Source organism: Antennarius striatus, chromosome 3 (assembly GCF_040054535.1).
Source record: "Antennarius striatus isolate MH-2024 chromosome 3, ASM4005453v1, whole genome shotgun sequence".
Taxonomy (NCBI): Eukaryota; Metazoa; Chordata; class Actinopteri; order Lophiiformes; family Antennariidae; genus Antennarius; species Antennarius striatus.
Genome location: NC_090778.1, coordinates 12,563,374 through 12,584,608, shown reverse-complemented (window position 1 = coordinate 12,584,608; position 21,235 = coordinate 12,563,374). Strand labels below are relative to the sequence as shown.

Sequence of the window (21,235 nt, the reverse complement as noted above, 5' to 3'; positions counted from 1 at the left end):
GAAGGTATAACGCTTATTTTTCATGTGAGAAAAATGATTCTCGCAGTTCAACATACCATTAAACCATGTGGTCCTTTTGGTCCCTGAATTCCTTTTGGTCCAATGTCTCCTGGTGGTCCCTAAGAAGACAATTTTTTAAAAGTATTTTTAATGATTTTGGAAGGATAAAGGTTAAATTAATATTAATTTAACAAGGGGGGGCAACTAACTGAGGTGTAGAAGGGACGCCTACATCTCTATAGATATATATATAGATTAACACTATTTCAATGTATAACATGATCAAACTTCAAACTCGAGACTTATAATTACTCTAAATTTGCTTGATGTGTGATTATTTAACAAGACAGTCTTGTAAAAGACAAAATCCATGAAAACCAAATTCTTCCCTCCTCACTTTCACCCAGGGTCCCTATTCTTTCTTACTCATACATAAAAACCATCATTACAGGGTCCTCTGTGAAACCTGTGAATGATGTCATGTATGTCTTTTTTGGGCTGTGATGCTTCACTAATTTATGGCTCCTTTCCAAAAAAGACTTCTATTATAGTAAATTTGACATTAAACTTTTTCATGCATGGAGACTTACAGGTATTCAACTGCTTAATGTATGTGCTACTAGGTCTGGGTTATTCTAAAATAGCTGCAAAACAGAATCATTAGCAGCAATACTTTTTGCTAACTTTACCAAAACAATACCAGAACAAAACACCACACATAATTACCTAGAGGAATTGTAAATGAAAGAAAACTTTTTTTTCAAGAGCCAAATCTCTTCTCTCATTATGTTTTGTGTTTCTTCTTAATTAGACAAAGCCCTTAATGACGTAGTTATTGCATGTAAATACAAACATCCAGAACCACTTCCTGAAAGAACATGTTTAACTAGTCTTTATTTCGGCCCTCTTATCTGATGACTTTACTCTTATTATCTTTATTCAGTTTATATTTCAAACAATACTGAATATGAACACAAAGCTCAATTGCTTAACATTTTTGCTAAACTTCTTCAGAAGGAAAATATAAAACATACCCAACCGTTTCAATTAAAATGTGTTACTCAATTAGAGCCTGTCATGTTTCTGAAGCTAGAAATAGAGTAATGTATAGTGTGGCAGTGGTTTGAGAAAAAACTGCTTATGTTGTAGCAGATATAATCTATGTTACAGGTATATCTAGGGGCTTTCATAAAAATTCTTACTCCAGACAACGTTCCGCAATGCACCAACAGATAATTTTAAACATACAAACTTCATAAATGTAAATAAATTCATTCAACCATCTCAGGGCCTTTCTTATAACTGTATTTGAATTGAAAAGAGATTTTTTTTCATCTGATTGACCAGAAGTCATCATTTTTATTCTAACTAGAGCTTAATAGGAACACATACCTTTGGACCAAAGAGACCAAAAAACCCTGAAAACCCTTGGTCACCCATCTCCCCCTAAAAGACACAGTGAAAATCATTATTATTATTTTTAATAATAATAATAATTATTATTATTATTATTTATTTATTAATTACTTTTTTTACTCACAGACCTTGGAAATAAGATGTCATGGAAGGATTTTTTATTTTAAGTTAGTTGATAAATCAGTGCTCACTGGTTGCCCTTTAGATCCGAAGTCTCCTTGTTTTCCTGGTAATCCCATCCCGCCTCTGGAGCCTCTTTTTCCAGATGCACCATCTTGGCCCGTAAGACCCCTCTCACCCTGGAGAAGACGCAAAACACATGTAAACATGTGCTCATCCTCTTTTTTTCCTTTAATAAACACTGAGCAGTCACCAAGACAAGCCTGCAAAAGCAGCAAGTGAAGACACAAGCTCATCATCCCTCACTGGCTTCCCACCAATGAACAAAGCTAATTGCTTACTACATCATTATGGTGCCTTGTAAAATCAGTTTTGACAGTTTCATTATCGCAAGATGCATAAAACCAACTGCAGTAAAGTTCGTATGAAATTATACAAAGTCATTAAATGTTAGTCAAGAGTATATGACTCAATCAGGATGTAACTTAATTCTTTAAACACTGGCAGTAAAGTGAAAGTAGCTGAATGCCGCAGGTCCAAAAACAAAGCCTCTTTATGTAAATTTGATTTCATTTTGGCAAAGTTATACAAAACAAGACTGCCAACTCATTATTTTTGGCAATACTCCTCACAAAAGTATTACAGTTAATGTGAGGTCTTTGGAGAAATGATATTAAAGGTATTGATTAGAATTTGGCCTTTGAGCTCTTAAAATAGTAGAATTTTAAAGGCAGAGTGCCTAGCATTAAAACTCTGGCAGATTAAATCCAAGTTGTCAATGTCCATGTACTAAAAAAATATTGTATATTTTCCATCCATCATTTTTACCTTTGGCCCGGTGGAGCCTTGACTTCCTTGAAGCCCTCTCACACCAGTCTTACCAGGGTAGCCATGATTGCCGGGTAATCCTACAGCTCCATCTTCTCCTTGCTCCCCCTTAAAACAGAAGAGAGTTGAATGAAAATCACAACTGCTTTGATTTACTTAGAAGGTCCACTCAATATCCTCACTTTAAGTCCTTTAGGTCCATCTTTACCAGGTACTCCATCTTTACCAATCGGACCCTCATGTCCCTCCCTGCCTACAACGCCTCTTGGACCCTGTGAGCCCAGTGGACCCTTAGAAAAGAATCAGAAATGTTCATTTCACAGTTTCCATTGGATTTAAACAGGGAAAAGTAGTTTGAATGTGATTGATCTAAGACAACAAATTAATTAAACTTACTGGTGGCCCTTTGGCCCCCGACAGCCCTCTTGCCCCTGAGCTTCCTTTCTGACCCTGGAGGAAAAAAACCCAACATGTTGTGTTCCTCAGGTCTGGATTATTTTGCAGAAATAACAATTCATGACATGCATGAATTCATTGAACTGTGTCCTTGAAAACAAAAATTACAAAACATGCCATTATTATTTTTGTCCTTACTTGATCACCTTTGGATCCTTTCTGTCCCGGTTGTCCCTTTGACCCAGGAATTCCCTAAAATGATCATTACTGTTTAGTTTAAATTATGTTGATTTGGTCTAAAAATGTGACTGCATGTCTATTTAGTTTTATACTACAAGAGAGGTGATTTAGACACTTACAGGAACCCCTGGGCCACCAGCTGCCCCTATCTTTCCATCAACACCCATTGGACCCTTGAAAACATCATTTTCTGCATTTCAATACACAGAACATCACTCAAACCCCATTGACAATATTTCAAAAGACAACATCAAATTAAATTACTTGACTTATTTCACTTACAATTTGTCCAGAGTCCCCTGATTCTCCTCTCTCTCCCTGTTCTCCAGGAAGACCCTGGGTTCACATGAAAACAAATTATTTTTACAATGAAGATCAACCCCCAAAAACCATACATGAAAAAGTGATCCATGTGATGCACTCACTCTGTCACCTTGGGGACCTGTAGGACCTTCTACCTTGCCATCTTCTCCTTGTTCACCCTAAACAAGCAATGGACAAACAGAATAAACAAGAAACCTATGGCCATTGAAAGCTATTGAAAGTCACTGGGCTCGTTCTCCATATGAATCACAAATGATTGAAGGCACTGTCACAGAAAATGGTGCAACTTGATGCAAATATATTTAATGGTTTCATTAGAAAATAACTATGGCGCTGTGTTTAATAGTCATGTGACAGTTATGCGTTATGCATGTGACAAGTGAAATGAGTAAGTGAAAAGCACAATATAAAGCTAAATGTAGGAGAGAAAAGAGTGACCTCCATGAGCTGAGCTAAAATGATGTTAATACGGATGAAATCATGACATGGATCTGTATTTGCTGCATATTTTGCGGTCGGTAAATTATTACATTTTCAACGACTGGTGTGATAACTTGATGCTGATGTATGTGTAATAGTGTAATAATTGCTGGGGAAATATTGGCAAAGATAGAATAAATATCCCCATACACATGGCTCCCCACCAACAGATCTGGACGACCATAAATTAGTCTCTATACTATGGTGCAGTGTGTTATATTGTGTACTACTCTTGACACAATAAACATAGAATCATAGTGCCTTTGCTCCCAGAATCATGACTAAAGGAACCAAGGTGTTAATTATGAATATTTGACAGCACACAATTAATTGGATCTGTCCTGGTTCATATCATTGATAAAATTAGGGATGACTGTGGTAATACCACAACTACAAAAAGGCACGATGAGAAGCACTAATTAGGCACAACATTCAAGCTCCAACACAAAAAAAAAAAAACCTAGCCAAGCACTTCAAGACAATCAGCTGCAAGACAGTTTTATATTTTTGAATAATGCAACTATTATGGGGCCCCAGAGCTCATTAGACACAATCAAAATGCAGACAGTGATTAATGATAGTAATTAAGTATTTACCTTTTCACCTTTTGATCCCAGTGGTCCAATGGGGCCCTGTGGTCCCATGTGACCCTATGACAAGAAAAAGATTATGAGGCTCATTTCTTGACTGTATCCTCTCTTAGCTCCTATTTATTGCTTGATATTACATTAATAATGCAGAGAGATCTCTAAATTAAAGAACAGAATTCCAACTGATGATGCATAATGCAATGTCATCTCATATCATGCCAGTGGTTGTGCATATCTTAAATTGGCATTGATCAGTTTCTCAACCTTAGTTGTTTTTATGTGTGATTATGTTTATATGCAGGTTAAGATATATTGTTATTATCATTTCTTCTGGACGATTTTAGTGAGGTTTGAGAGGCAGAGAAAAACACCATGCAAAATAGTGTGACTATAATAACTGTTATGACTAAATTTTATTAAAAATAGAAGATTTAGGTTATGTTTATTTTATTTCTGTCACTTCTGAGGAAAGTGTGCTTATTAAACACCAAGACAGTTAATCCAGATATACTGTACTTTAGTGAAAGATGAATTAGGAAAGCACAGAAGCATTTGTTGTTTAAAAAGAACATTAGTAAGAATATATTTAATATCAAGACATTTTGTCAGTTTTGGTTATTACTAGACTGCGCATCAAGACAATAATCATTGTTTGAACACCTTTCCAAACTGAAGCTACCTTTTTAGAGGCATTTCCATTGTGAATAAAAGCGCTCTAATAATTAATTTTTTCAGATGGTTAAGTTGTAACCAATGATGTTACTTTTAACAGCAGAAATCTTGTAATATAGTAAATTACACAAAACACATCATTAGTCAACCCTGAGAAAGAAACAGCAAGCTCCTTGTTTTTGCCATTTTCTTTTGAGTGTGCATGATTTGTCCTTTGACGTATGTACGTTTTGGTTTGTATGATGTTCCCCCTAGGGGCTAACTTTAACACACAAAATGCTTAAAAACATTTTTTTTCACCTGTATCCACAATGTTATTGATCAAGATCAGATGTCATATTTTACTCTTTCAATAACAATGAGTTTTTAAAAAATCAAAAGTAATAATTAGCTAAATAAATTATTTCATCAATGACAAATTAAACTGATCAACACTACAAAGGATCTTGTTGACGTATAATAATTATAGATTATAGATATAGAATTATAGGTTTGCCCTTACTGGAGACAGAAAATGTCCCATCTCCTAACAGATTTATCCAACACAGCTATGATGTGTCAACATTACATCTTCATCTTCAACTACTCGACAAATTAGAAACCAATATTTGTTGTCTTACCAATAAATCCTTGGATTTAAAAATGTAGCATTAACATAAGAGTATATTTATCCCATGTGTTATCCATCCATCTATCCATTCATCCCTCTTGGTATACTAAATTAAAAAAGACTGACGTCTTCATACATGTTCAAAAAGCCTTGTCTTTTTTTCCTTTTTTTTGTTGTCAATCATAATTCATGAATCAGCAACAGTATTCTGTGAAGCATTGGAACTGTTGTTGGTCTTTCACTTAAACACCATCATATTACAAATTGTATGATTAAATCTTAATAGTGTTCTCACCTCATAACCTGCTATACCTGGATCTCCTTGTTGGCCCATTCTCCCGAGAGCACCCTAGAGAATTGTGCAATATTAGCCCACATTCAACAACCACTAAGCATGTCCTTCAAACCGGATGTCTTACCAATAGCCCGATTTGTCCTCTTGCTCCCTTCTGTCCGACAAATCCCTCCTCTCCCTGCTCTCCAATCATTCCGGGCTCGCCCTGGAGACCCTGATGACCTTTTCTCCCCTGGAGAGAGGCAGTTAAACAGCAGGTATAAAGTGAGTCTACAAACTTCACTGAGAAATTTAATTTGATGATTCCTACTTTTAAAATTTGAAGTCAATTTGATGAGCTCTCAATATTATGCTTATGGGATTTACTGACCATAGTGTTTACCAAGATAGCAGAAGCTATTCAAGCTGTTTTACAAGGCAGCAAACTGACAGACATCCATGAATGAAAGGTGTATTTCAGTCCCAAGCAAGTTATCAGACAAACCTTAAGCCCTTGTTTTCCTCTTTCCCCAATTTTACCAGGTTTACCCTCCTGACCCTGGTAAGAGAAAATCAAATAGTTTTGTAGGTGGACAAAAAGCCCTGTCTTTTTCTGGGCATTTAATCGGAGGGCTGCTGACTGCAGCATCTGGCTGCTAGACTCACCCTTACACCCACCAGCCCAGGAGGAGCAAGAGGTCCTTCCTTTCCTTTGAGACCAATTTCACCATCATCTCCTTTAGGGCCCTCTGGACCAGGATCCCCCATTTCACCCTGGAAACAATGATTTGAGCCCAATGGAAAAGGTGACCATTCAGTTCTACCACAATACACCTGACTATTTAAGAGCAATCACAGGCAAACTTGAGCTGGAATACATTTGAATAAAATATCAAGACTGCAAAAAATATCAACTTGCAAAAAAATAGTACTGTTTCCCAAGTTGAAAATAAAGACACTATCTATTGACTTAATCGAATATTAATACAAGGTCTGTCTGTGTCTACAGGTTTCCCATACCATTAATGATATTCCACATTTTCAAATAGCCCAATGAACTAAAGCATACTGCAAAGCCTGAAGAAAGTAGTGTCAAAACTTTCCCATATTTAGTTTACGAAAGCAGAAGTCTGGAAACTAGACAGCAAAGCCAAAGCATAATCCACCATTTTTTTTAGTTTGGATTTTGGGCCCAAATTGTTATCTTTCACAAATGAATACAATCCATGTCAATGAAAGTAAATCTACATTAACTGAACTACATATTAGTGGTGGTGTCGTGATTGTTACTATACTGTGACCCACTATATCATATCTCCTTAAAAAAGTTTAATCTCTCAAATCAGAGTATAATGCATGCATATACAATTTCCTCCGGGATTAATAAAGTATCTATCTATCTATCTATCTATTTCACACAAATCAGTGGAAATTACAATGCCTGGGTTTTTTCATGTTATAGGCAAGTACATGGTGCCCAAATAAATATTATCTACTTCCATCAAACCTGACCATATTTTTAGTATATTTTGATAACTAACATGAATGCACGTGTGTAAAAGGTTCTCTAATAAAATGCTCAACTGTATCATGTATCCACAGCCGCACAGATGTGAGGCCAGGACAGGTGATTCTGAGTCTGAGCAACAACTTGTCAGGATTGAGTTACATTTTCTATTGATGTATTCAGAATCACATAATAGTATGAGAGAAACAGGAGACAGAAAGTTGTATAGACTTTTGGGATGAAACAGTCACTGTCAGTTTATATTCTTTAACACTGTTTTAATGAAGCTGAGCCAAAGCTGATCAGTAAGACTTTTGCTTATTTACATTTTCCTGATAGAAATCATTGACCAATGAATTGTTTACAGTAGTAAGCAGTCCTGTAGACAACCAGCATGTTCAACTAGTTTAAAGGAAATGTGTACAGTAGCATGAACTGTTTGCTTGTACTTGTTTGTAACAGAGGCAAAGTAACGAAAACTTAAGGGCTAGCAGTCTGTGCAGGAGGAAATATGTAAATAAGAAAAAGAAACGGGCCAAGAATTAGGGCCTTACAGTTATAACATAGTTAGAAGTGAAGAAAGGGACTGGGAATTCCTCTCACAAACTCCTGCTGTGGAGATGGGATGAAAACTAATGAGATTTCCCAGCTACTGAATATTCTAGTGAACAAAATGAGGTCTATGTTGATCACTTACCAGCATCAGTGCATTTCAAAAGTATTTTAAAAACATGAGCATGTGTGTAAAAATATTCAACCGTCTGCTGCAGTTAATCAAACTTCCACTGACCTATAGTAAATTTACTTAAATTATTTGGCAGCAAATAGACTTAACTGACATTTTCAATCACGCAAATTAGATGTGTTTTTATACAATTATTTGTATTCAGCTGTCTTCCACAATTTAAGTCCCCAACAGCTATAACAAACCCATAGTTCAAGTTGATTATCTTCTGTGAAGGCTCTGGTTTAAGTATTTAAAGCGATTTATAATTTATCAGTACTTTCTACTCTCAACTTGTACTTTAAAAAAAAAGAGGATTCTTAATGTTGTCTTCCTGACACCAGCTAATGGGGGTTCCCAACGTGGCTCCTCTGAATTTGCTGATCAATCTATAGCATTACAATTACATTAATTTGCTACTCATACTCCTATAAACAATGAAGAGATATTAATTTTGCATCAGACAGCTGAAGTAGGCAGTCTACAATCAGAATCGTTTTTATTTGCTGAATTTCAATTTTATATAATTCCACTATTTAATTTGGAATTGAAGCATGGCAATTCACTGCTCATTCTCATTTCCATTTCCTTTAATAGCAGGAGCTGCAAATCCCTGGTGGACTCGTTTTTCCATTCAATAGCTGCACTGTAGCCAAGAACCCCTCAAAGTAGTTCTGTCCTTGATCTTGTACAGCACAGACCCAGACACACACTCAGTTTGATGCTTTTATAAGTCAAATGTTGCTCATGTATTTGTCATCCATACTTCCCCCATTTTGGCCCTGCTGCACCGACAGGGTTACTTCACTTTGCTTTTCTCAATTGCTTGCCAAATACTGTATATTAGCTCTTAAAATAGCCCATTTTCTGTTTTCACAGAGGGTCAACACAATGCATATCCAGCTACACAGGCCAGTTTCTCAAATATGATATCTGACTTGCTTCAATTCAAAGAAGCTGTATAAACAGGACAATTCTGGGCTCACACACATATAGCTTCAGGACAGAGTGAATCCCTGTTTACGTTAATGACACCAATTTGACTTACATAAGTCTTGAAACAACAATTTTCCATTGGGCCTAAACAGTAAAGAGTACTTTGTTTCTAATGTGATGAATAAATCAAATTTTCAGTGGCAATGTTTTATTCTTGAACTTGCCTTCGCTCCATCAGGTCCACTTGATCCAGCCTCCCCCTCGATACCTACTTCTCCCTGATTGATAGATCATAAAACACTGTGATTATCATATGCTTGGTGTATACCAACTATTCTTAAGTGGCTGAGTAATTACTGACATATCCTCTTTACAGGGTTTGCCATTGCATACCAGTCCGATTTAAACAGTTCAGAAGTTGCAGAAAGAAAACATTGAACTCACTCTCAGGCCAATCAAACCGTCCTCCCCACTGTTGCCAGGTAAACCAATTATTCCCTGTTAGCAGATCAGGTATAATGGTAAGTGATGATAGGTAAAGAGATAACTTCTAAACAAACCAATTTAGAGAACAATACTTTTTATCATTTCTCCCATTGCTTCCCTATTTCCCTAGCAACTGCTATTCTATCTTGCAATTTGACTGGACCCAAAAGAGTCGATCAGACATGACCTCACTAATATCAGGCAAAACAAGCCTGCAGTGCAAAGTGCTGAGCTGTTGAGAGAACATAATTTTATAGAGTTTTAAAGGTTGGTTTTGTGCCATTAGTGGATATTGTAAACCAACTACATAAATCAAACAAAATTGTTTGAGTAAAATTTATTAATTCTTTGAAAAATAAAAGTAATGAATCTGCATTTAAAAAGTTGCATTAACTTGCATTAAATACATGTTTCTAAATTTTATTAGTATAATGCCTTAAAACAAAATGTTTCATAATGGCAAACCGTAATGGTATATACCCACACAAATGTTCACGCTGACCCCACATGTAATCACATAACCATCATTAAAGTAGTTCAATAATATTTTCACCTTTTTTCCAGGCTCACCAGGAGGTCCTATCTCTCCAGCCTTGCCTGGCAGTCCCTGTCAAAACATAATCACAGCCTTTTCAGGGCTCATGTAAAAGTCAGTCTGGGTTCCTTCACCGCATGAGTGACCAAACTCACTATTGGCCCCATCTCCCCCAGTGGCCCTATTGTCCCTGGTGGCCCTGCTGGTCCCTGGGGAAAAGCAGAGGAATTCATAAAAGGTTTGAGTACTTCCTAATCTTAGAAAAACACCTGAAAGTGAATTTAAGGGAAGAAAACTGTGCAAAGAAATAGGAACCAGGCAGAAAGTGTGAATTTGGGGAGATAAGTTAATCTTCAGTGCTTAAAGCCTTCAAAACACTGGGCCAATGCTTCTGCAAGTGATGGACATAGGCCTGCTGTTACAGAGACACATCCAGGCTACAATAAAGCTGCCACTCCAGGAAGGACATGGGTGTAAATCAAATTGTATTAGACTCACTATTTTAAGATTATGTCTGTGAGAGTTGGACAGAATGAGAGACAGAGGATTAGGTTGTTCAGTGAAAAGAAAATTAATACGTCCACATACAAAAAGTGTGTGGAAGTAGAAATATGGGATTTATACACAGGAGGTGATAGCTAGCCAGGGGTCATTAAAAATTTAAGGTTTCTTCCCATTTCCTCGCTAAGTATTTTATCCACTGGTTAGTTTCCTTTCAAACATGGATCCAGAACATGGCACATTCATACAGCAAACAATGAACTCACTGGGTCTCCTACAATTCCTTTTGCTCCTGGAGGTCCAGTGGGTCCACGAACACCCTGAAAAAAAGAATAGTCGTTTAAAGAAACAAACAGCTGGAATCCACGGAATACCCACTACAGTAACCACTGATCAACCACAGCTCCCCCAAAAATTAAGACTGACCTAAAGGAGAGCTCTGTTAGCCCCAATCACTTACTGGAAATCCCTTGGACCCAGCTTCACCTGGTTCTCCAAGCTTTCCCTGTAGAAATATAATAAGACCCCGTAAATAGGGATGTTTCTAAATGGTCTGATTTCCTGTTACATCATGTTACATTTATAAAGGTGCAAACAAGTCAGTATAAGACTAGTGCTCATCTGTTAACATGCTACTGTGGCCTACTTAAGGCTCGACATTTAAACAACAAAAGATTAGAGTGTGAGGATGAATTAGCATAAACGTAGGTTGGCGAGGAATGATAATTTTGAACCTGCTGTGAGAGCACAATGTGTTAGTCTGATTTACTTATCTATCTTGACATTGTTTTCATTTTGTCCCTCCAACACTCCATCGAAAATGTTTCATTTAAAATTGCAAAAAGAAGCCAATCATATTTGAGAGTTTGGGGGTGCAGAGAGTGGATGTTAATTAACGTTTGGCCCGAATCCACTGTGGCGGAGAAAAACTAAACATCTTCTCCTTTCGGTTTTTACCTTCAGGGATCACCACAGCGAATAAGCTGCCTCCATCTAACCCTGTCTTCTGCATCCTCTCCTCTCACACCAACTACCTTCATGTCCTCTTTCACTACATCCATAAACCTCCTCTTTGGTCTTCCTCTAGGCCTTCTGCCTGGCAGTTCAAAACTCAGCATCCTTCTACCAATATATTCACTATCTCTCCTCTGGACATGTCCAAACCATCTCAGTCTGGCCTCTCTGACTTTATCTCCAAAACCTCTAACATCTGCTGTCCCTCTGATGTACTCATTCCTGATCCTATCCTTCCTGGTCACTCACAGAGAGAACCTCAACATCTTCATCTCTGCTACCTCCAGCTCTGTCTCCTGTCTTCTTCCTCAGTGACACTGTCTCTAGACCAAACAACATCACTGGTCTCACCACAGTTTTGTATACCTTTCCTTTCATTTTAGCTGAAACTCATCTATCACACATCACAGCTGAAATTTTCCCCCACCAGTTCCATCCTGCCTGTACACGCTTCTTCACCTCTTTTCCACTCTCCATTGCTCTGGACTGTTGACCCTAAGAACTTAAAATCCTCTACCTTCTTGATCTCTTCTCCCTGTAACCTCACTATTCCACTTGGGTCCCTCTCATTCACACACATGTACTCTGTATTACTGCGGCTAACATTCATTCCTCTCCTTTCCAGGACAAACCTCCACCTCTCTAGCTTCTCCTCCACCTGTTCCCTGCTCTCACTACAGAGCACAATGTCATCGGCAAACATCATAGTCCATGGAAATTCCTGTCTAACCTCGTCTGTCAGCCTGTCCATCACCATAGCGAACAAGAAGGGGCTCAGAGCTGATCCCTGATGCAGTCCCACCTCCACCTTGAACTCCTCTGTCACACCTACAGCACACCTCACCACTGTCTTACAGTCCTCATACATGTCCTGTACCGCTCTACTTCTCTGCCCCTCCAGACTTCCTCATACAATACTGCAGTTCCTCTCTGGGCACCCTGTCATAAGCTTTCTCCAGATCTACAAAAACACAATGCAGCTCCCTCTGGCCTTCTCTGTACGTCTCTATCAACATCCTCAAAGCAAATACTGCATCTGTAGTACTCTTTTTTGGCATGAAACCATACTGCTGCTCACAAATGATCACTTCTGCCCTTAGTCTAGCTTCCACTACTCTTTCCCATAACTTCATTATATGGCTCATCAGCTTTATTCCTCTGTAGTTGCCACAACTCTGCACATCTCCCCTGTTCTTAAAAATGGGCACTGGCATACTTCTCCTACATTCCTCAGGCATCTTCTCACTATTTAAGATCTTGTTGAACAACCCAGTCAGAAACTCTACTGCTACATCTGCAAGACACTTCCAAACCTCCATAGGTATATCATCAGGACGGAGTGCCTTTCCACTCTTCATCCTCTTTAATGCCCTCCTCACTGCATCCTAACTAATCTTTTGTACTTCCTGGTCCACAACAGCCACCTATTCTAGTCTACTCTTCAAAGTACTCTTTCCATCTTTCCATCACACTACGTGCACCTGTCATTACTCTTTCATCCCTATCCTTAATCACCATAATCTGCTGCATGTCCTTTCCATCTCTGTCTCTCTGTCTTGCCAACTTGTATAGATCAGTCCCTACCACCTTACTGTACAATCTAGCATACAAGTCATCATAAGCCCCTTGTTTGGCCTTTGCTACCTCTACTTTCACCTTACACTGCATCTCCCTGTACTCCTGTCTACTCTCCTCAGTCCTCTCAGTGTCCCACTTCCTAGCTAACCTCTTTCTCTGTATACACTCCTGTACCTCCTCATTCCACCACCAAGTCTCCTCATCTACTTTCCTTCCAGATGACACACCAAGTACCAAGTCCTACATGTACTCTCCCACCTGGACGCCGGGGGCTGTGCCGTCAGAGTGCTCTTCTTTGACTTTTCAAGTGCCTTCAACACCATCCAGCCCCGGCTCCTGCAGGATAAACTGACCTCCATGGCTGTGGACCCCTACCTCATGAGCTGGATTACGGACTACCTAACAGACAGACCCCAGTACGTCTATGGTGACCAGCAGCACGGGGGCGCCACAGGGGACTGTTCTCTCCCCCATTCTCTTCACCCTCTATACATCAGACTTCAAGCACAACTCGGATACATGCCACATACAGAAGTACTCCGATGACACCGCGATAGTGGCATGTATCCGGGAGGGGGATGAGGGGGGGTACAGGGCATTGGTGGCTGACTTCGTGGAGTGGTGCCAACAGAACCAGCTCCAGCTCAACGTCTCCAAGACAAAGGAGATGGTGCTGGATTTCTGGCGGGCACCTCCCTCTCCACAGCCAGTGATCATCGAGGGCAGTGAGGTGGAGGTGGTAGAAAACTATAAGTACCTGGGACTGCAGCTAGACAGCAGACTGGACTGGTCACTCAACTCGGACTGTATGTACAAGAAGGGGTAGAGCAGGATGTACTTCCTGAGGAGGCTGGCCTCCTTCAACATCTGTCCTAAGCTCCTTCTCATGTTCTATCAGTCCGTAGTCTCCAGTGTGCTGTCATACACCATTGTGTGTTGGGGTAGGGGGGCCAGTAAAAGAGATGTGGACCGTCTGAACAGACTCATCCGCAGAGCGGGCTCAGTGGTCGGTCTGAGCCTGGACTCTGTGGATACGCTTCTGGAGAGCAGGACCATGTCTAAAGTTAAGGCTATCATGAACAACACCAGCCACCCCCTACACACCACCTTCTCCCAGCAGAGAAGCACCTTCAGCTGTAGACTGCTGTCACACAGCGCCTCCACAGAGAGGCTGAGGTCCTCCTTCGTGCCATCAGGGCGTACAATGACTCTCTCAGGAGGAGCGGGGGGGAGGTGGCGAGGTCAGCACGGGGTTGATTGGATTTAATTTAATTTAATTTAATTTTATACTGTTTATATATATATTTTTATACTGTTTTATATTTTAATTTAATGTTATACTGTTTATATTTTAATTCAATACTGTTATATTTTTAAAATTTTATAGAGTTTATTTTTTAATTTTATAGAGTTTATTTTTTAATTTTATAGTGTCTATATTTTAGTTATAGTTTAGTATATAAGTCCTGTTAGTGCTGCATGTGTCTGTTAGTGTAGTGTATGTCTTGCGGTATGTCCTGTGATGTCAGTGTTTCTTTTTCTCCTGGTGTTTATCCAGTATTATTCGTTATGTAATGCCTGAGCAGTGGATGTATACAGTTTCCTCCAGGATTAATAAAGTATCTATCTATCTATCTATCTATCTATCTATCTATCTATCTATCTATCTATCTATCTATCTATCTATCTATCTATCTATCTATCTATCTATCTATCTATCTATCTATCTATCTATCTATCTATCTATCTATCTATCTATCTATCTATCTATGTCTGCCTGATCACATTAGCTGTAGTTGTCCAGTCATTTGGAAGCATCTTCTGACCACCCAGAGCCTGTCTTAATGTCTTCCTAAAAGTCATGCAACATTCTTCCTTTTTCAGCATCCACTATTTCGTCTTCTGTTATGCCTTTGCCCTCTTCATCTTCCTCACCATCAGAGTCATCCTACACACCACCATCCTATGCTGTTTGGCTACACTCTCGCCTACCACTGCTTTGCAGTAACTGATCTCCTTCAGAATACACCGTTTACACAAGATGTAGTCTACCTGTATACCTATCACTATAGCCATTTCCATCCTTTTTGCAAAGTCAACCGCCATCTGTCCTTCTGCATTCCTCTCCTGGATGCCAAACCTGCCCATCACCTCCTCATCACCTCTGTTTCCTGCACCAACATGTCCATTGAAGTCTGCACCAATGACAGCTCTCTTACTTCTAGGTATGCTCTGCATTACTTCATCAAAGTCCAACAACTTGAACCCTGCTCCGAAACTTCTAACTTTGTTATCTTTCCACCTGGTCTCCTGGACACACAGTATGTCAAAACTTCCTCCTCTGCATCGTGACAACCAACTCTCAACCTTTTCCCTTCATAGTTCTAACATTCAACGTCCCTACTCTCAGTCCCATACTCTTGGTGTTCCTATTTTCTCTCTACCTACGAACACACTTTTCTCCTCTCCTTCTTCGACCACCAGTGTCCAATTTCCACTGACACCCCATATGTGAACAGCACAGATGGCGATCGTTGTTAACCCGAGCCTCGACCGATCCGGTATGGAAGTCATAGATTTGATTCACATGTTTGATTTGGCAAAAGTTTTACGTCAGATGCCCTTCCTGACAGAACCCACTGTATTTATCCAGGCTTGGGACTGGCACAATTAGACTTGTGCCCTCTTGCAGCTACATTAGAAACTAAACATATTTATTCTATTTTTGTGATTTCCAGATATTTTTCCATTTTGTCTACCCCAACTGCATTCCAAGGAATGCCATAGTATTTAATAATACATCTGCTTTACAGCTGTAAGAGTTACTAGTTATGTTTGTATGATGGAATTTAACTTGTCAAACATGACACAATTTTATATCATACATTTTTGTTGACAAAAGTGCTGTGAAATGTGGGAAGTAGGTAAAATTAACTCCATCTCAACTGGCAAGAACAATCAAGCATCACATTTCTTTACAGAACAGGTTAATTACTTTTAATTTTTTCAGTACATTTTGCTAAATTATACTTGCACATGTATTATTTTGAAATAGTTCTTCTAGTACTCCAATGAAAGGAAAATAAAGAAGTTGAACTTTCCTTACCATTTCCCCGTTGAAGCCTAATTTTCCTGGTGGACCATCAGTGCCCTGCAAAGACAACACTGAACTCAGTTAACAGAACTTTCTGAAATCCCCAAGAGTCAAAATGTTCCCAACAGCCAAACATTTCCAGCAGTATTTTAGGATTCTTTGAAATAAGGCTGTGCGGTTAGATTTCTAGTACACAAAGTGTGTGCTCTAAAGATTCCTCAGAAGTTAAAAATGGTTAATTATTACAGTCTGCTGAACAAATCAAAGTTGATTTTATTATTTTTTTGCCCATTTCAGAAACTTGGGGACATTGTTTACTCTCACGTTATCTGACATAGATTTGATGAACACAAATAGGAAGTTGTAAGCCAGATGTTGCCGAGAGAGACAACTGATAGTGCGCCACTGCCTTTGAAACAAAACATGTATTATTGAATATGAAAATTCATTCAATCATTACTGGACAACTTGTCATCTTAAGGGTCATGAAGGGTGGGACCTATCATAGCTGACCATGGGAAGGAGGAGGTGTGCAACCTGAACAAACCAGTTTATCAGATTACCACACAGAAGTCAAAAAAATAATCAGACAATTCAGTCTGAATGTCTACGGACTAAATTACCCGTAGACATTCATGTCTACAGGACCTTCAGACTGTAGACAAGACAGGACACCCATTGTGCCACCATGCTGCGCTAAGTGTGAAAATAAAAATTTAACTAATGTTGTCAATTTTGAATTTTTGACCATGTACTCACCTTTACTCCAGGAGACCCCTGGTCCCCCCCTGGTCCATCAGGACCCCTCACACCCTACGAAAAAAAAAAAATTGTTACTGTTTTGGAGAATTTCCCTTTAACAATCCCAAGGCACATATTGCTTTGATTAATGAAGGCACTCAGTTCTCATTTCTACAATCCCCATGTCATGGAGCTGAGAGACAGCTCTTCTGGTTTTATTATTCACTGGGGCTCAGCCTACCCTGGAGAGACACCACGAAAGATTATGGAGATTTTACAAATAGCTGACCTCTGCCAGTGAGCCCCAAAGCATGCCCAATCCACAGTATTTAGACTGGTACCCCATCTTTCCATGATCATACTCAGTGGTACCATTAGCACACTGGATTCATTGTTAACAAGCCGTGGGCAAAGGTCATGAAACCTGTAGCTAATTCTTCCTTGATATTAAAAATGGACCCATCTATTTACTGTCATTAAACATGAAAGTGATTGAAATGGAGCCTGGGCAGAACACATTTTTTATTACTACTTTAAGATATTGTCATTTGTTTTACTAGCAGATTACTTGGGCAAAGCATACTGCATTACAACTCAAGCAATCATGAAATAGTTTCCAGATCAAGCCACAACAATGGCTCATAAAAAATTTATCAGAGACATAAGTCAAATCACAATCTAATTCCGAAGTAATCAAGAAAGCTGAGAACATTAAAAAAAAAAAAAAAAGACTCACAGAAGAGAGAACATGGCAATTACATAATATCTGCCTAACCCTGTTAGTGAAGGTAAAATATCTGTAAAAGCACATGACTAGAGATAAAACTAAATCAGAGCTTATTTCAGTCCATTTTTGGCTTTTTTTGTCAGTTTTTGGAGGATAAAGCAACATTGGTTACATGACTTAAGGTAAATGTTTTATAAGTGTCTTTCCATGCCTTTTTATCCATTTTTTCATTTAAACTAATCAACAACATGAACTGGAAGCTCACCCATTTTGACTTTCTTTTTATAGTACATGTATTAATCTTAAGGGAATTTAGTCAACGTTTCTGAGGTATAATAAAAGGAATTGATTTAATTATATATTATTATTATTATTATTATTGTTATTATTATTATTATTATTATTATTATTATTATTATTATTATTATTATTATTATTATTATTATTATTATTATTATTATTATTATTGTGGTGTACTCTGGTGAGACCAGCGATGTTGTTTGGTCCAGAGACAGTGTCACTGAGGAAAAGACAGGAGACAGAGCTGGAGGTAACAGAGACAAAGATGCTGAGGTTCTCTTTGGGAGTGACCAGTATGGATAGGATCAGGAATGAGTACATCAGAGGGACAGCACATGTTAGAGGTTTTGGAGATAAAGTCAGAGAGGCCAGACTGAGATGGTTTGGACATGTCCAGAGGAGAGATAGTGAATATATTGGTAAAAGGATGCTGAGTTTTGAACTGCCAGGCAGAAGGCCTAGAGGAAGACCAAAGAGGAGGTTTATGGATGTAGTGAAAGAGGACATGAAGGTAGTTGGTGTGAGAGAAGAGGATGCAGAAGACAGGGTTAGATTGAGGCAACTGATTTGCTGTGGTGATCCCTGAAGGTAAAAGCCGAAAGGAGAAGATGTTTAGTTTTTCTCCGGCACAGTAGATTCGGGCCAAACGCTAATTTACATCCACTCTCTGCAGCCCCAATTTCTCAAATATGATTGGCTTCTTTTTTCAATTTTAAATGAAACATTTTCGATGGAGTGTTGGAGGGACAAAACGAAAACAATATGAAGATAGATAAGTACATCAGACTAACACATTGTGCCCTCAAATCAGGTTCAAAATTATCATTACTCGCCAACCTACGTTTATGCTAATTCATCCTCACACTCTAATCTTCTGTTGTTTAAATGTCGAGCCTTAAGTAGGCCACAATAGCATGTTAACAGATGAGCTTGGGCCCAGGTCAACAGCTTGACCTGGGCCTGCGTCTCGGCTTAGGCTTGGGCTGCTGGTGTGTTTGGCTTGGTTGTGGGCTTTTTATGGCAACTGGATGGCTGTTGATGGCTGCCGGTTGTTGGTCGTGGCCGTAGATTCGCCGCGCTGCGATGGTGACCGGGTGTGTGGTGCTGGGGCGCTGATGTGGGGATGGGGCGATGTGTAGGCTGTCTGGCCCGGCCTAGGTTTTGGGCTGCGGGGGGATGGCCCGTGGGTGCGGGGGTAGTCGGGTGGTATGGAGTTGTCGCTTCATTTGGGGGTGGGATGGTTGCTGGGCGGCTTGGCTCCTCCCCCGCGGACCTTGTCTCCCATCTACCTGTGGGTGTTGCACGGCTCACCTGCTGGCCTATCGGGCGTGGCACGTTAGGTCGGCTTTGTGGCATGTGCCTTGCCTTGGGGTGGGTGGCCGGCGGTTGGTTTACTTTGCTGGGTGCTGGGGTGTGGGATGGCGTCGCCATCGATTTTCCACTGGACCTGGGCTATGAGCAGGGCTCGGCGTGGTGGCACCTGTGGGTGGGTTGGCTGCGATGGGCCTCTGATAGGGCCTGGCATGGGCTGCCGAGGACGGCCGGCGGTATGCGAGGGTTGGCTGCCTCTGGTCAGCTTTCCTCGGTGGCAGGCTGCGCAGGGGGCTTGTGGCCCGCTGGGGATCTCTGCCGTATCTAGAGGGTTGGTGGGGCCCCTATCTTTGGTCTGCCCACGCTTGCAGAAGGCATGATGGGCATGTGTGGTTGTAAGACCCCATGCCCGGTCAAGGGGGGCTATGTGGGGGGTGGGTCACATGTCACCCGGTCACTGCGGCTGACCCCTGGTGCTGCGGGTAGCATTCCTGTCTCCTGAGGTTGGGGGATCGGGCGGGATGTGGGCGTGGCAGATGGGAGTGGGGTGGGGGGTGGAGGGGAGCCTCCCTGCCCCGTGCCCCTTGGGCCTGTCCCGTGTGCCCTGGCGGTGGCGGCCGTTGCCTCCTTTGGATCCCTGTGTCTGCGTGGTTCTCGGTGCCCCCGGTGGCTCTTCGGGTGATGGCTTCTGGATGCTCCTGGCTGCCGGGGTTGGGAGTGCTCGGCTGGCGTGGCCCTGTTGAGTTCTGGTAGCCTATCTGGTTTCATCACACACGCATGTTGGGTCAGGGCTTACCAGCTTCTGTAGAGTCCAATTATTGAGAAACATTGGGTCCCGTCAGAATGTGATGACTCTCTCTTCAGACATCACAGTCTTTATGCCCTCTATTGTCCTCCTATACTGGTTTCCTCTGGTGGTCTATTCTATACTGTCAGGACCTCCACTAATCTGGTGTTTTATAACATTGGTGTTAAGGTATCACTTCTAAGATATGATAAAACAGCCTAAACCTTCTTCACTCCAACAGCACTGCCTGTCTATCCACTACCTTGTTTGTGTTTTCTCTCCCTGTCTCCTTTTGCTTTCTCCCTTAACTCACAGGGGTGCAGCACTTCCCTCTCTGGCTCACAATAGGAAATTCTAATAAAGACTGACAATTTAGTTCCCAGAGAGGACTGGTGACGGTCACATGCACGCATTAAAATATATAAAAGATTTTGCTGCAAGACTAAAATAAGCACTGATCTTATAAAAGGTTGACCCCCTTCTGTGGGGTTAAACTATGAGAATACATGCAGACAAGAAAAAAAAAAAAAGAAGGTAGAAGGATGTTGAGTTTTAAACTGCCAGGCAGGAGGCCTAGAGGAAGACCAAAGAGGAGGTTTATGGATGTAGTGAAAGAGGACATGAAGGTAGTTGGTGTGAGAGAAGAGGATGCAGAAGACAGGGTTAGATGGAGGAAACTGATTCGCTGTGACGACCCCTGAAGGGAAAAGCAAAACGGAAATAAGAGATTATTATTATTATTACTATTATTATTATTTGTTTGTTTGCTTGTTTGTTTGTTTAAGACTAAAAAGTTACAGAAATTCATTGACACTATCACTTTGTATGGAAACACTGGATAGTCACTTTTTAACAAAATTAGACATGTGACTACAGGTGTGACTAAATCTGTAGAAGTAAATAAATAGATTAACAGAACTGGAAAAATTCTCCTAATATCTGTCACTATTGTTCTATAAATCCTGTGATTCAGTTACAGTGTTACTCATTCACGCTTTGTCTCCTTTCAGAACCACAAACAGACCTAGAATGTTTGTCCTGCAT

At 40.1% G+C, this 21,235-nt stretch overlaps 1 protein-coding gene across 5 annotated transcripts in view; it reads right to left on the bottom strand.

Moving 5' to 3' along the window:
• Positions 1-21,235, bottom strand: part of col27a1b (collagen, type XXVII, alpha 1b) — an 84,636-nt gene that overhangs the window by 8,193 nt on the left and 55,208 nt on the right. For all 5 annotated transcript variants that reach the window (XR_011035005.1, XM_068310265.1, XM_068310267.1 and 2 more), the window contains exons 29-51: positions 17,085-17,138; positions 16,338-16,382; positions 11,100-11,144; positions 10,906-10,959; positions 10,294-10,347; positions 10,157-10,210; positions 9,562-9,615; positions 9,342-9,395; positions 6,617-6,724; positions 6,456-6,509; positions 6,096-6,203; positions 5,972-6,025; positions 4,401-4,454; positions 3,426-3,482; positions 3,283-3,336; positions 3,120-3,173; positions 2,959-3,012; positions 2,761-2,814; positions 2,547-2,654; positions 2,365-2,472; positions 1,608-1,715; positions 1,393-1,446; positions 57-119 (exon numbers count right to left, since the gene is read on the bottom strand). Coding sequence is in view for 4 of the 5 variants with exons in the window: in XM_068310265.1 (XP_068166366.1) it covers positions 57-119; positions 1,393-1,446; positions 1,608-1,715; positions 2,365-2,472; positions 2,547-2,654; positions 2,761-2,814; positions 2,959-3,012; positions 3,120-3,173; positions 3,283-3,336; positions 3,426-3,482; positions 4,401-4,454; positions 5,972-6,025; positions 6,096-6,203; positions 6,456-6,509; positions 6,617-6,724; positions 9,342-9,395; positions 9,562-9,615; positions 10,157-10,210; positions 10,294-10,347; positions 10,906-10,959; positions 11,100-11,144; positions 16,338-16,382; positions 17,085-17,138 (1,506 nt within the window). In the remaining variant the exon portion in view is untranslated. The remainder of the gene's footprint in view (positions 1-56; positions 120-1,392; positions 1,447-1,607; positions 1,716-2,364; positions 2,473-2,546; positions 2,655-2,760; positions 2,815-2,958; positions 3,013-3,119; positions 3,174-3,282; positions 3,337-3,425; positions 3,483-4,400; positions 4,455-5,971; positions 6,026-6,095; positions 6,204-6,455; positions 6,510-6,616; positions 6,725-9,341; positions 9,396-9,561; positions 9,616-10,156; positions 10,211-10,293; positions 10,348-10,905; positions 10,960-11,099; positions 11,145-16,337; positions 16,383-17,084; positions 17,139-21,235) is intronic.